The sequence below is a fragment of the Otolemur garnettii genome, unplaced genomic scaffold (genome assembly GCF_000181295.1).
Source record: "Otolemur garnettii isolate 467f Iridium unplaced genomic scaffold, OtoGar3 scaffold00056, whole genome shotgun sequence".
Classification (NCBI taxonomy): Eukaryota; Metazoa; Chordata; class Mammalia; order Primates; family Galagidae; genus Otolemur; species Otolemur garnettii.
In genome coordinates this window covers 8,195,845-8,208,499 of record NW_003852451.1, presented here as the reverse complement: position 1 = coordinate 8,208,499, position 12,655 = coordinate 8,195,845, and the positions used below count along the sequence as shown (strand labels likewise).

The 12,655-nt window shown below is 44.6% G+C and overlaps 1 protein-coding gene across 1 annotated transcript in view; it reads right to left on the bottom strand.

The window, feature by feature from the left end:
- RSPH3 (radial spoke head 3 homolog) overlaps positions 1-7,834 on the bottom strand; it is a 20,127-nt gene extending 12,293 nt beyond the window's left edge. Inside the window, exons 1-3 of the mRNA XM_012806710.2 lie at positions 7,749-7,834; positions 6,961-7,659; positions 4,842-4,929 (exon numbers count right to left, since the gene is read on the bottom strand). Coding sequence (XP_012662164.1) covers positions 4,842-4,929; positions 6,961-7,659; positions 7,749-7,834 — 873 coding nt within the window. The remainder of the gene's footprint in view (positions 1-4,841; positions 4,930-6,960; positions 7,660-7,748) is intronic.
- Positions 7,835-12,655: the final 4,821 nt, after the last annotated feature.

The following is a 12,655-nucleotide window of genomic DNA, read 5'->3' as shown; positions in this document are numbered from 1 at the left end:
AAAAAAAAAAAAAAAAAGTAAATACATTAGATCACAAAGAAAACATCCTCAGTCCAAAGGAAGCCTAAGTGCACAAAACAATAACTTGATTAAGGGATTGAAAATATAATTATTCACAGTAGTTCCGCAATACTGGAGGCCTTAGCTTTGGTATCTGCATCTTATTTTACAGTCATTCTCTCTATAGCTGGCTGCCTCATCACAAGGTAAATATGGAAAGGGAAAATGGGGAAGTATTTTGTGAGAAAAGTTTTAATATTTAAAATTAGTATTCTAAATAGGTTTTAATTGGAATGACAAGGTCACATTAAAGTTTGCTAAAAAGAGAAAAGAGGATTACCTGTGATCCTATGCTATTTACATGGCGTCTCTGACCTTGTGAGGACACCACACGCGCTTTAACCGTCTGTATTACTGTCATCAACTTTCCCACATATTGGCATCATATAATGGTAACAGAGCTTTGGCTCTGAAGCTCAAATTCCAACTCTTCAATTTACTAATTCTAGGATTAGTAAGGTTTGGACTAACAACCTAAGTTTTCAGATACTCAGTTTTCTCATCTGTATAGTGAGAATATTAATAACATCTCTTAGGTTTTGGTTCTAAGAAACAAAGCAGATGGTGATATAATGAGCCTAATACAATGCCTGACACCAAATCATTCTCTTCCTCCAGTTATCAGATCCTTTTATTATAAATATGATCACATTACTCAAAAAGGGAAAGAGGCACCTATAATTCAATTTCAAAAATGTAATTACTGGCTCTGCGCCTGTGGCTCAAGCGGCTAAGGAGCCAGCCACATACACCTAAGGTGGCGGGTTCGAATCTAGCCCAAGCCTGCCAAAAAACAATGATGGCTGCAACCAAAAAAAAATAGCCAGGCATTGTGCCGGGCACCTGTGGTCCCAGCTACTCGGGAGGCAGAGGCAGGAGACTCGCTTGAGCCCAGGAGTTGGAGGGTGCTGTGAGCTGTGATGCCACAGCACTCTACCCAGGGCAATAGCTTGAGGCTCTGACTTAAAAAAAAAATGTAATTACTAAAATCATTTTGGGATCATCCAGTGAAGACTCTTTCCCTTTGGGTATTTATTCTATTTTATAAGAGTACAATGCCTGATTTCTAATTTCTCTCTCTTTTTTTTTTTTGAGACAAGAGCCTCAAGCTGTCGCCCTGGGTAGAGTGCCACAGCATCACAGCTCACAGCACCCCCCAACTCCTGGGCTCAAGCGAGTCTCCTGCCTCCACCTCCCAAGTAGCTGAGATTACAGGCACCCGCCACAGCGCCGGCTATTTTTTTGGTTGCAGCCGTCATTGTTATTTGGCGGGCCAAAGCTGGATTCAAACCTGCCAGCTCAGGTGTACATGGCTGGCGTCTTAGCAGCTTGAGCCACAGGCGCCAAGCCTGATTTCTAATTTCTTCATGGGACAAAATCATGTCAACTCTTCCAAGATTTGAGGTGTTACCACAAATGCAACTAATTTGGTATCTCCTTTGCCCAAGTTACAGAGCAGGGCTTCCAGGGCTAGGGATGGTGGTCCTGCCTCCCCTCTTTGTCTCTGGTTGTCCTCAGGGATACTCTTCCCTTTAGGCAATTGCCATGCTTCCTGGGGGTGGACGGTCCCCTGCCAGGGAACTCAAGATGGTGAGGAAGCTGGTCATCTACCTCAATCTCACATTTTCCAGTGTAGAAACCTCAAGGCAGGGGACATCCTCTGCATGCTTGGTGCTGGACACAGTGGGGGGGGGGGGACACAGGATTCTGATTCTCCTATCGTCTTCTTGGCACTATTCCACCTCTCTGTGGCCCTAGGAACTGTCTCCTCCTCCCCTGGAGCTCTGGGATGTTGCTGTTGCTGGTCTCCACACTGCACATCTGTTGGTGGTTTCCTACAGGGGAGGGTGAAGCCAGCCTGCTTCTATACTGCCATTTTGGAACCAGTGAAGAACCACCACTTTCAGACAAGAAATCTGTCATTCAAATCATTGCTCCTCCTTTGCTAATATGCCATTTCTTTTTGGCTGCTTTCAAAATTTTTTTTAGTTGTCAAAAGTTGGATTTTCATGTGTCTTGTATAGATTTCTTTGGGTTTATTCTTTTTGGGGTTCACTTAGCTTCTTGGATTTGTAGTTCTTTTGCTAACTTGGTGGAATTTTAAGGCACTATTTCTTCAAATATTTTTTCTATCCCACACTTCTTTTCCTTTCCTTCTGGAATTGCAATAACACAAATGTAGATCTTTTTTTATTGTTCCTCAGGTTTCTGCGGCTCTTCTCTCTCTCTTTTTTTTGTTCTATTTTCTCTCTGTTGTTCAGCTGGGTAATTTTCACTGATTTGTCTTTGAGTTCACTGATTATTGCTTATGTCAGTGGTTCTCAAACTGTGGGTCACGACCCCTTTGGGGGTCAAGTGACCCTTTCCCCTTTCACAGGGGTCATCCAAGACCATCAGAAAACATGTATTTCCAATGGTTTTAGGAACTGAGACACCGCTCCTCATGCGTGGGGGTCACCACAACATGAGGAACTGTATTAAAGGCTCACGGCATTAGGAAGGTTGAGAACCACTGGCCTATGCCATCTCCAATGTACTACTGAGTCCATGCAGTGAGTTTTTAAATTTTGATTTTTATATTTTTCAGTTCTATACTTTCCATTTGGTTCATTTCGTCTATTTCTTTGCTAAGATTTTGTTTTTTTCTATTATTTCAAGAGTGGTCATAATTCTTCATTTTTGATTGTAACATTTTTATGACTGTTGCTTAAAAACCCTTGTCATGCAATCGAGTCATCTTGGGTCTTGTCATCGCTTGTTTTTTCTCATGCAAGTTATGACTGTCCTGGTTCTTGTATGATGGGTTATTCTTGACTGTGTCCTGGATATTGTGGGTATCATATTCTGAGACTTTGGCTTCTACTTAATCTTTCAGCACCAAGTCACCCCTTTTGTTTTAATGCATAAAGTCTGAATGGAGTTGGAAGTCAGCTCCTTGCTGGGCTCCCCTGACATCACCTCAGCAAAAGCAGAGGGCCAGGTGGAGGTGCCCTGGTAAGTTCGGCTTATTACTAGACTCTGCTGACACTAGTATTGGGGCAGGAAGGAGTGAAGCACTGACTAGCACTGCCTCGTCCTCCTTGTTACTACCAGATAGGACTGAAAATTTAGCTCCCCTCAGGCTTTGCTCACACCACACCAGAAAAAGTGGGGCACCAGCTTGTACCATTTCTTATTACCTTGTTGCTGCTGGATAAAGGCAGAGGTTCAACTTTCTGCTCTATCCTTGCTGACGCCACTTTGGTAGGGTAAACGGGACCCCTGACATTCTAATGTGGAAGATCCAGGACAGGGCTGAAGCACAGACATTCTTAGTAAGTCTTCTAGATGACTGATTCATGGCCAGTTTTAGGAAGCACTGCTTCAGGCTGTCTCATATTCCAGATATAGATGGTCTCTGGCTTATGATGGTTTGATTTTATGATGGTTCAAAAGCAATACTCATTCAGTAGAAACTGTACTTTTAGTACTCACATGACCCTTCTGTTTTTCACTTTCAGTACAATATTCAATAAATTACATGAGATATTCAGCACTTGCCTATAAAATAGCTTTTGTATTAAATGATTTTGCCCAACTGCAGGCTAATGTTAAGTGTTCATTAACACTTAAGCATTGTTTAAGGTATGCTAAGGTATGATGTTTGGTAGGATGGGTGTATTAAAAGCATTTTCAGCTTTTTGTATTTTCAACTTATGATGGACTTACTGGGACGTAAACCCGCTGTAGGCAGAGAAGCATCTGTATGACCATCTTATATTCAGCACTTATATGCAACATACTGTGTACAGATTCACTATATTTCATTTCTGTGCCAAGAAACCACCACCCTTAGTATCATACTATGTCTCATTTGTCTCCATAGCCAAGGGCTTAAAACTCAACAAATATTTGTTGAGGGCAGTGCCTGTGGCTCAGTGAGTAGGGTGCCGGCTCCATATACCACAGGTGGCGGGTTCAAACCTGACCTCAGCCAAACTGAAATGAAAAAATAGCTGGGCGTTGTGGCAGGCGCCTGTGGTCCCAGCTACTCAGGAGTCTGAGGCAAGAGAATCACCTAAGGCCCAAGAGTTGGGGGTTGTGAGCTGTGATGCCATGGCATTCTACCGAGGGTGACAAAGTAACACTCTGTCTCTAAAACAACAACAACAACAATTTGTTGAGTAAACTAAAAGAAGCATAATTCAGACTTTTTGATTAAATAATGATACTTGCATTACAGTATGGCATAATCTAAACAAGGCTAAAGATATTAGAGCAGCACTAAAGTGTGCTTCCTAGACTAGGGCTGTGTAAATGAATTGGTCTGTAACAATTTAAATGCAGAAATTGAAAGTAAATTTTAGAAACTTCTAGAATAGCTTGCCAGAACTCTGTTAAGTCTAATAAAAAATTAGAGCTTATAAATTAGAGCTTACTAAATTGTGGCTAAATACATAGAATGTAAAATTTGCCACCTTAACCATTTTTCAGTGTATGATTCAGTGGCATTAAGTACTTTCTCATCGTTCTGTAACCACCACCACTATTCATCTCTAGAACTCATCTTGCAAAACCGAAACTCTGTCCCCATTAAATAGTAACTCCTTATCCCTCCTCCTCTCAACCCCTAGCAACCACTTTTGTGCTTACATATGTATATCTTTTTTAAAATTTCATCTTTCAAGTAATTCATTTTTATTTTATGAATACTTTAATCTGCAATGGGTTAGAAATTAACACAAACAGATTCTTCTCCACCATGTGAGAGCTCAGTATCAGCCTGTCCAAGTTGAACTTACCAGCTGCCCTGTCTGCAGTGCGTAAGTGTTGCCTCGAATCACCCTTCTGTCATACATTATGTTTCCATAACGAACAGGTTCATCATCTCTGTAACACAGAACCTCCAAGTAAGTACCCGATAGAGTGTTGGTATCTATAAAGTAAACTCATTTTCAATAGGATTTAGACTAAGGTGAAAATATTTCCAGAAAAAAAAATATATGTATATTTAATTCTTTCTTCTTCTTTTTTTATTTTTTCCTGCAGTTTTTGGCCAGGGCCGGGTTTGAACCTACCACTTCTGGCATGGGACCGGTGTCCTACTCCTTGAGCCACAGGCACCACCCAAGAAAATATATTTCTGTTTTAGTGTGGTCCAGGTGTGGCCTGTGGGCCACATGCAGCCCACCTAGGACATTAATCAGGCCCATCAGGTGTTTTTGCCGCCACTGCCTGTCCTGCTTAGCAGCTGACTCGTGCTGGGGCCAGCAGTCTGGCCCTCCAACAGTCTGAGGGACAGTGAACTAGCCCCCTGTTTAAAAAATTTGAGGACCCCTGGTGTGATCCATAAAATGAGATAAATAGCTACCATTTACGTATATGCTTACTATATGCCAGGTTGTTCCCAGATGTTATTTTATTCATTGCTCACAATAAGCTTCAAGTTGGGAACTATGATTCCTGCTATTTGACAGAATAAGAAATAGACTCAGAAATCTACCTAAGGTCACCCCGGGGGTAAGTGGCAAATCTAGATTGAGGCTGTAATCTTCACTACTTAACACATGTGAAAATGCCTTGCCTTAAAGGACAGCAAAAAACGAATTCAAAGATTGAAGTTTTTTTTTGTTTGTTTTGTTTTTTTTTGAGACAGGGCCTCAAGTTGTCGCCCTGGGTAGAGTGCTGTGGCATCACAGCTCACAGCAACCTCCAACTCCTGGGCTCAAGCGAGTCTCCTGCCTCCACCTCCCAAGTAACTGGGATTACAGGCACCCGCCACAATGCCTGGCTATTTTTTGGTTGCAGCTATCATTGTTGTTTGGCGGGCCCGGGCTGGATTTGAACCCACCAGCTCAGGTGTATGTGGCTGGTGCCTTAGCTGCTTGAGCCACAGGCGCCGAGCCAAAGATTGAAGTTTTATACACGCACCCACACACACATATAAATATGTGTTTTTTTTTTTTTTTTTTTTTTTTTTTGGTTGCAGTTTGGCTGGGGCCGGCATCCTACCCACTGAGCCACAGGCGCCACCCTAAATATGTGTATTTTTTTGGGACAAAGTCTCACTCTGTTGCCCTGAGTAGAGTGCTGTGGCAGCATAGCTCACAACCACCTTAAACTCTTGAGCTTGAGCAATCCTCTTGCTTTAGCCTCTTGAGTAGCTGAAACTATGTGAGCATCTATATTCATACATTTGAAATGAAATGTGATCATGGAGAAAAGTACTGAAGCCTTCACACAGGTTGCTAACGTGTTTATCCTGGGGCAGGAGAGGAAGAGCAGGCTGCAAAGGAGGAGGGTAGTCTAAAAGGCTGCCCTAGAAATGCTCCCAAATATGAGTAAGTTCATTTATATAGAGTTAAATATGTATGTGCATGTATACGTAAAGAAATTAGGGGGAAAAAGAGATTTTGAGCTTATTAAATAGTGGGAAAAGCCAAGTCTAGAATAATACATGTAGTATGAATCTATTTTGGAAACAAACCTCCTATGTATATATATATATATTCATGTATGTGTATACAAGCTAAATTGTCTAGAAGAAAAACGTAAGATTGTTGGGAGGCTGGGGCAGGATGACTTTAGCTCAGGAATTTAAGGTTGCAGTGAGCTGTGATGACTCCACTGCATTCCAGCATAGGCAAGAGAGTGATGTAAAAGCAGATTATTTTGGATATAGTCATCTAGTCACTTATAACCAAGTGTGGCTAATCGTACTAGGGTTTGGATTCAGGATGACTAAAAGTTAACTAAGAGGGGTCACCCGTGCCCCTTCTTGCTTCACACCACGGGAGAGTTCCTTACGGCAGAAATTTCATTTCGGCAGAGTGTAGATAAGGGAAAGGTGCATAGGCAGCTTTTGCCAGGTGAAGATGGGGTGCAAGTGGAGACCACATAGGGGTTGGTTTGGCCACTCACGACTGTGTCAAGCTGTCCCGGTAACGACGGCGCTGGCAGGGCAGCGCCCGGGGACGGCTGGTATAGGTGTAGCTGTTCATGGCTCGAGAGGTGCCGTCGGTCAACGCAGAGGCCATGTCTGGGGTCGGACTGCCTCGCCTTCGGTGGAGCTTGGCTTTGAAGCAGGTGGGCACTAAGGTGTCGTAAGAGTCCGAAAGATGTAAGTAATGCCAAGGACAGCGATTCCGCCACGCGCGGAGAGGCGGCAAGGAGGGAGGCGGGCGGGACGGGAGGTCTCCGGGGCAGGCGGCGGGGGCTACACTTGGTTTGCTCCAGGGAACACGGGATCCGTCCGCCGCGCGCGCAGCGGTTGCCCAGCAACCCACGGTTCCATTTGGGGGCGGGACCTCTACGCAGTTCCGGTCGGCGGGTTTCCCGGAAGGGACTGAGGCGCAGGGCACTTCCGGCTCTTGACCTGGCCAGTCTGCTCTGGTCCTACAAGTGCGCGTGCGTGGTGGGAGATCTCTGGCCCCAGAGTTGGGCCTGACGGTATTCGTCGAGGCCTGCGAGACACCGGCGGCTGGTTCCCGACCCTTCTGGAATGTGGCCTTGCAGGGATGGTGTCGGCGCCATTCTCGCAGGCCCACGTTCTCCTGTTCTTCCAGGGGCGTGCTCGATTGTTGCTCTTCCCGCCACTGCTGCCGCGCTCGCGGGCCGCCTCTGGGTGACACAGCCGTGGCAGCTCGGCTCCCAGCTCTGTTACGTGCCTGGGCGGAGAAAGTGCTTCCGAGCCTCTCCTGGCTCCTTACCTTTCCCGCCCTAGGGGCTGGCAGACGCCGCCCTCTGCAGCCGAGGCTGTGCGTCTTCCCGCCTTCTCTGCTGATAGCTCGGCCATAGCCACAGCCAGGACCCTGGGCGCGTGGAGTGGCAAAGGGCCAGCCCACAGGCTTCTAATGTGGGGAGAGCGGGGGCAGTTTATAGAGTCTTTTTTTTAAAAAAGGCAAAGTTTCCCTATGCCTTAGACATCAGGCCCCAGGCTCTGAAGAATGACACATGGTGGACCTGTGCTTTAAGCGCGGATGCTTTGATTTTAGTGCTAGCAATGTTAAAAATCTTGTGGTTTGTGTAAGTGAAGTGTATGCGTCCCTATAATCAGGTAGTTGCACTTACAGTTACATCTTCAGTTCAGCTCAATGCTGCCTTGATTTGAATCCACATTCTGTAGTGTGTTAGTGTTGCAGGAAGATGAGGCCCAACTGTGAGAAAGAGCACCCAAACACCAAGTTTGTAAGAGGAAGGGCTTTATTCATTGGCTGGGAGCTTACAGCATAGATTTCCAAATGGCCGTGCTCTCTGACTGGCTTGGTCTTTCTCCTTTTTTTGACAGTCAAGAATTCCCACCCTACAGGTATCCTTCCCGTTGGCCAGTTTGAATCAAGCTGTAGATGCTAGTCTAGCCCCTACAGAAATACAGGATTTCACAGAACTTGGAAATTTACAGGTTCCAGGAAGTTAAATCTACAAATTCCCAAGAGTTGAGTCACCATGGAGAGGACCCTGCAGGTGCATCCTTGTGGTCTCCCTGAGAAGACCTGTTCTCCCAGACCTCACCCTTCTTGGGTATCCTCTCTCACTAGCTCTGTAACCTCAGTCAAAAATGTTTTTGTGCTTCTTTTTCCTAACCTGCTAGTGGGGGAATGATAGGATGTTACTCTTAGGATTTGTTGTGAAGATTAAAAGCATTAATAAAATAGAAAGTACTTTGAACTGTGCCTGGTAAATGTTAAGCCTTTGTATTAAGATCGGGACTCCTCTGCTTTGAAGTTGTCAACCTTAAATAAGGAGATTCAGAAAATATTACGAATAGAGTGTATCTGAGCCCAAAGATTGAGGGTAGCCACTTCAAGCATAGGTTCAAGTTGCCCTGAAAATATGCTGAGATTAGCAGCAATTGCGAGTGGACTTTTGAGCTAAAAAGTAGAGGCAGTTCCTAAATTGTCATGAAGAATTTGCCTTAAAACAACATAAGCTGTTGATTACCTGTGCATTGTGCTATAGAAATCCCAGGAACATGAAGATAATGTGTGGGGCAGCTAGTTAGAGAGAAAATTCCTTTTTTTGGAGACAATCTCATTCTGTTGCCTTAGACTTGAATGCTGGGGTGTCAGTCTAGCTCACAGCAACTTGAAACTCCTGAATTCAAGAGATCTTCCTGCCTCAACCTTCCTGCGTAGCATCTGTCACAATGCTCAGTTAATTGTTTTCTATTTTAGTAGAGATGGGATCTTGCTCTTCCTCAGGCTGGTCTCGAACCCCAACGCAACTCCACCTCCCTCTTTTGCCTCCCAGAGTGCTAGGATTATGGGCATGAGCCATGACAAAATTCCTTTAAACTATCTCAGCCCCACCTCCCACATTTGGGTGTATATACTGGGTAGTGGAGGTGGGAAGGGTTGTACTCATGTCTCTGTGGGTCTCTGTGCATACCTCACATAGCTCAGAATACTCTGGGCTATTTTTCTTTTTTCAAAGCTTATGGTCTAATGCAGGTGTAGGGTTTGTGTAAGTAACACTAACATACAGGTGCCTCATAAATGTTAGAAGTAAAAATGTAGTGGAAGATTTTAGATCTGATCACTTAATTTTGAGTTAATTTATGAAAGGGACAGAAGTGATATTGAAATAGTGTTTGATAAATGATAGTATTTTGACATGGGGGAAGAGCATTCTGAATGGCTTGATCACCAGCTAAAACTCAAAAGATGTACTTGGAGTACTAAGATGAGTGAACTGAGTTGTGGGAATGCCTATAGAAAGAGATTGGTACATATCATGGAAGCACTGAACACTTTAACCTCAAGTAACAGAAGACGTGTTGTTACTGAACCAAACGGAGTCTACTTACTGGTGCGGCACAGCCAGACACTGAAGCTGAGAATGGCAGTGGGAGAAAGAGGCATTTTTCTTGTGCGGCACTGTTGCCAGAACTGCTAGGCGAGTTCAGTCTAAGTCTGGTTGCTGTTTCTCACACAAAGATCCAATTATTGAGACACTGAGGATTGAGGATTGCCAAGGAAGAAAGGAATTTTAAATGTACAAGATGTCTTGTCTGGACAACAAGAGAAGCTGCATCAGACTTGTTTTTCTGACTAATGAAGATCACAGGCTTCTAAAGGAGGGATTGTCAGGTGTGACGTACCAAATGTCAGGTCTGTGTTCCTGGTTTCTGGGTGACCAGTACAGAAGAATGATTCCTGGTAGTGAGTCAACAGATTAAAAGAGCAGATGTAAGCAGTTAAAGTGCCAAGATTTATGAAAACATAGTACATTCCAGGAAGGGAATGTGTCTATCCCCAAGAGCAGAGTAGGCTCTGAGTTTAAAGAGAGAATAGGCTCGGCGTTTCTATCTCAACTGGCTAAGGCGCCAGCCACATACACCTAAGGTGACGGGTTCGAATCCCCAGCCCGGACCCGCCAAACAACAATGGCGGCTGCAACCGGAAAATAGCCGGGCCTTGTGGCCGGCACCTGTGGTCCCAGCTACTTGGGAGGCGGAGGCAGGAGACTCGCTTGAGCCCAGGAGTTGGAGGTTGCTGTGAGCTGTAATGCCATGGCACTCTACCCAGGGGGACAGCTTGAGGCTCTGTCTCAAAAAAAAAAAAAAAAAAAAAAAAGAGAGAATAAAAAGGATGGTACACACTCAAAGTCAGTGTAGGGAGGACTGCTCCAATAAGTAACAGCAGCCCTCCATGGTTAGGCTCCGGTCCTTCATGCTAATTTTTAACAATATGTTAATCTGGAGTTGAATATTCATGAATTTCCTGGGAGAGGGAAGAGTTCCCTTTCCTGACCTTATAGGATAACTTTCCAGAGTTGCCATGGCATTTGTAAACTGTCCTTGCTCTGGTGGGTTTTTATTTCTCGTTTCAGCTTTTACCGTTATTCCTGTGAGAGAGTCTGTCGGATTAAAGCTACTCAGTCAGAGCTGAAGCCACACCAAGGCTGTTGACCAGAGTAATGGGAAGAATGGAGTTGCCATTTAGCGGATGGGAAACATTGGGACGAGCTGTTTGGGGTGAGCATTAGAAGCTTGGTTTGGAGCACAGTAAGCTTGAAAGGCACCTTAGTCATCTGAGTGGAGATGGTGAGTAGACAATTGGACATGAAAGTCTAGAGTTTCTGGGGACTGGTCCAGAGTGGAGGTGGGGATTTTTGAACCAACAGCATTCAGCAGTCCATTTAAAGCCAATGGACTAGCTGGGCCCAGTGGCTCACACTTGTAATTTTAGCACTCTGGGAGGCTGAGGCGGGTAAATTGCTTGAGCTCATGAGTTTGAGACCAGCCTGAGCAAAAGTGAGACCCTGTCTCTAAAAATAGCTGGGTGTTGTGGTGGGCGCCTCAATAATCACGTGAACCCAAGAGTTTGAGGTTGCTGTAAGCTGTGATGCTTACTCTACTGAAGGCGACAAAGTGAGACTCTGTGTCAAAAAAAAAAGACAGAAGTCAATGGACTTGATGAGATTACCAAGGGAGTGTGGGACTCTTGAGAGAAGAGAGACAGCCCCTCCTCTACCATTTTTGAGACCCAGTCTGTATTGTCCAGGCTAGAGTATGGTGATGTCAGCCTGGCTCATAGCAACTTCAAACTCCTTGGTTCAAATGATCCTTCTGCCTCAACCTCCCGAGCCGCTGGGAGGGGTCTACAGGCACCTGCCACGCCCAGCTAGTTTTTCTATTTTTAGTAGAGATGTAGTTTTGCTCTGGCTCAGGCTGGTCTCGAATGCCTGAGCTCAAGGAATCCTCTTCAGCATTTTTTGATTCTGGGTACTCCCTTTTTTTGTATCTTTACTACTCTTACCAGCCTTTGACCTGATCATCCTGACCCCACACAGTAAACATGGGATCTTCTGTAGACCCACAGACAGAGCTAACTGAGATGCACCTCTGCCTGCGCTGGCTTCCGCTGTACACACCCATACCCTATTGCCTGCTGAGTGGTGGCTCCTTACAGTAGGCTGGAAGCCTGCCGCTCCCTGCTTCCTGCTTATTTTTCCAATTTCAAGTCTTACTAATTCCTGCCTTCTTCTTTTCTGTTTCAGCAGAACTGAGCCCTTGCAGCCCCACTGCGCCAGCGATTATGTTTCTGCCTCTGTATCGGTGCCTTGTACTTCCTCCTTGTCCCTTCTCCTAGATTATTTTCTACTCATCTTTTAAACCTCAGTGCTTGTTGCTTTCACCAGGAAGACATTTCCGACGCCTCTAACTTGGGCTGACACAGTCCTTAGCCACATTTCCATCCTTACTTAGCACAGAGCACTTATAACCATCTGCTAACACATTTGCCTCCACAGCTAGGCCAGGAGTTCCTTGAGGGTAGGGGTCATGCTCTATCTGTGTTTGGCTATAATGTTTGTTGAATGAATGAGCAGGGGAGGTGCACACTTTGTCCTAGTTTTCCTTGACAAAGGAGCATCATTTCCTTTTAAGTATGAAAAAAAAATGAGCAAGTGACCATGGTTTTAGGAATGTTTTTAAGTACAGCTAAGAGAATGCAAGAGAGAACTTAAGTTCTCTTATTATTCACCAAACATTAAGCACCTTCCTTCTATCAGGTACTATTGTAAGAGCTAAGGATAGATTGAGTTTTCATCCTCATGTAGGGAAGCAGAAAATAGCCAAATAAAGCAAAAAGAAATTAAGAAAAGAAGAAAATTT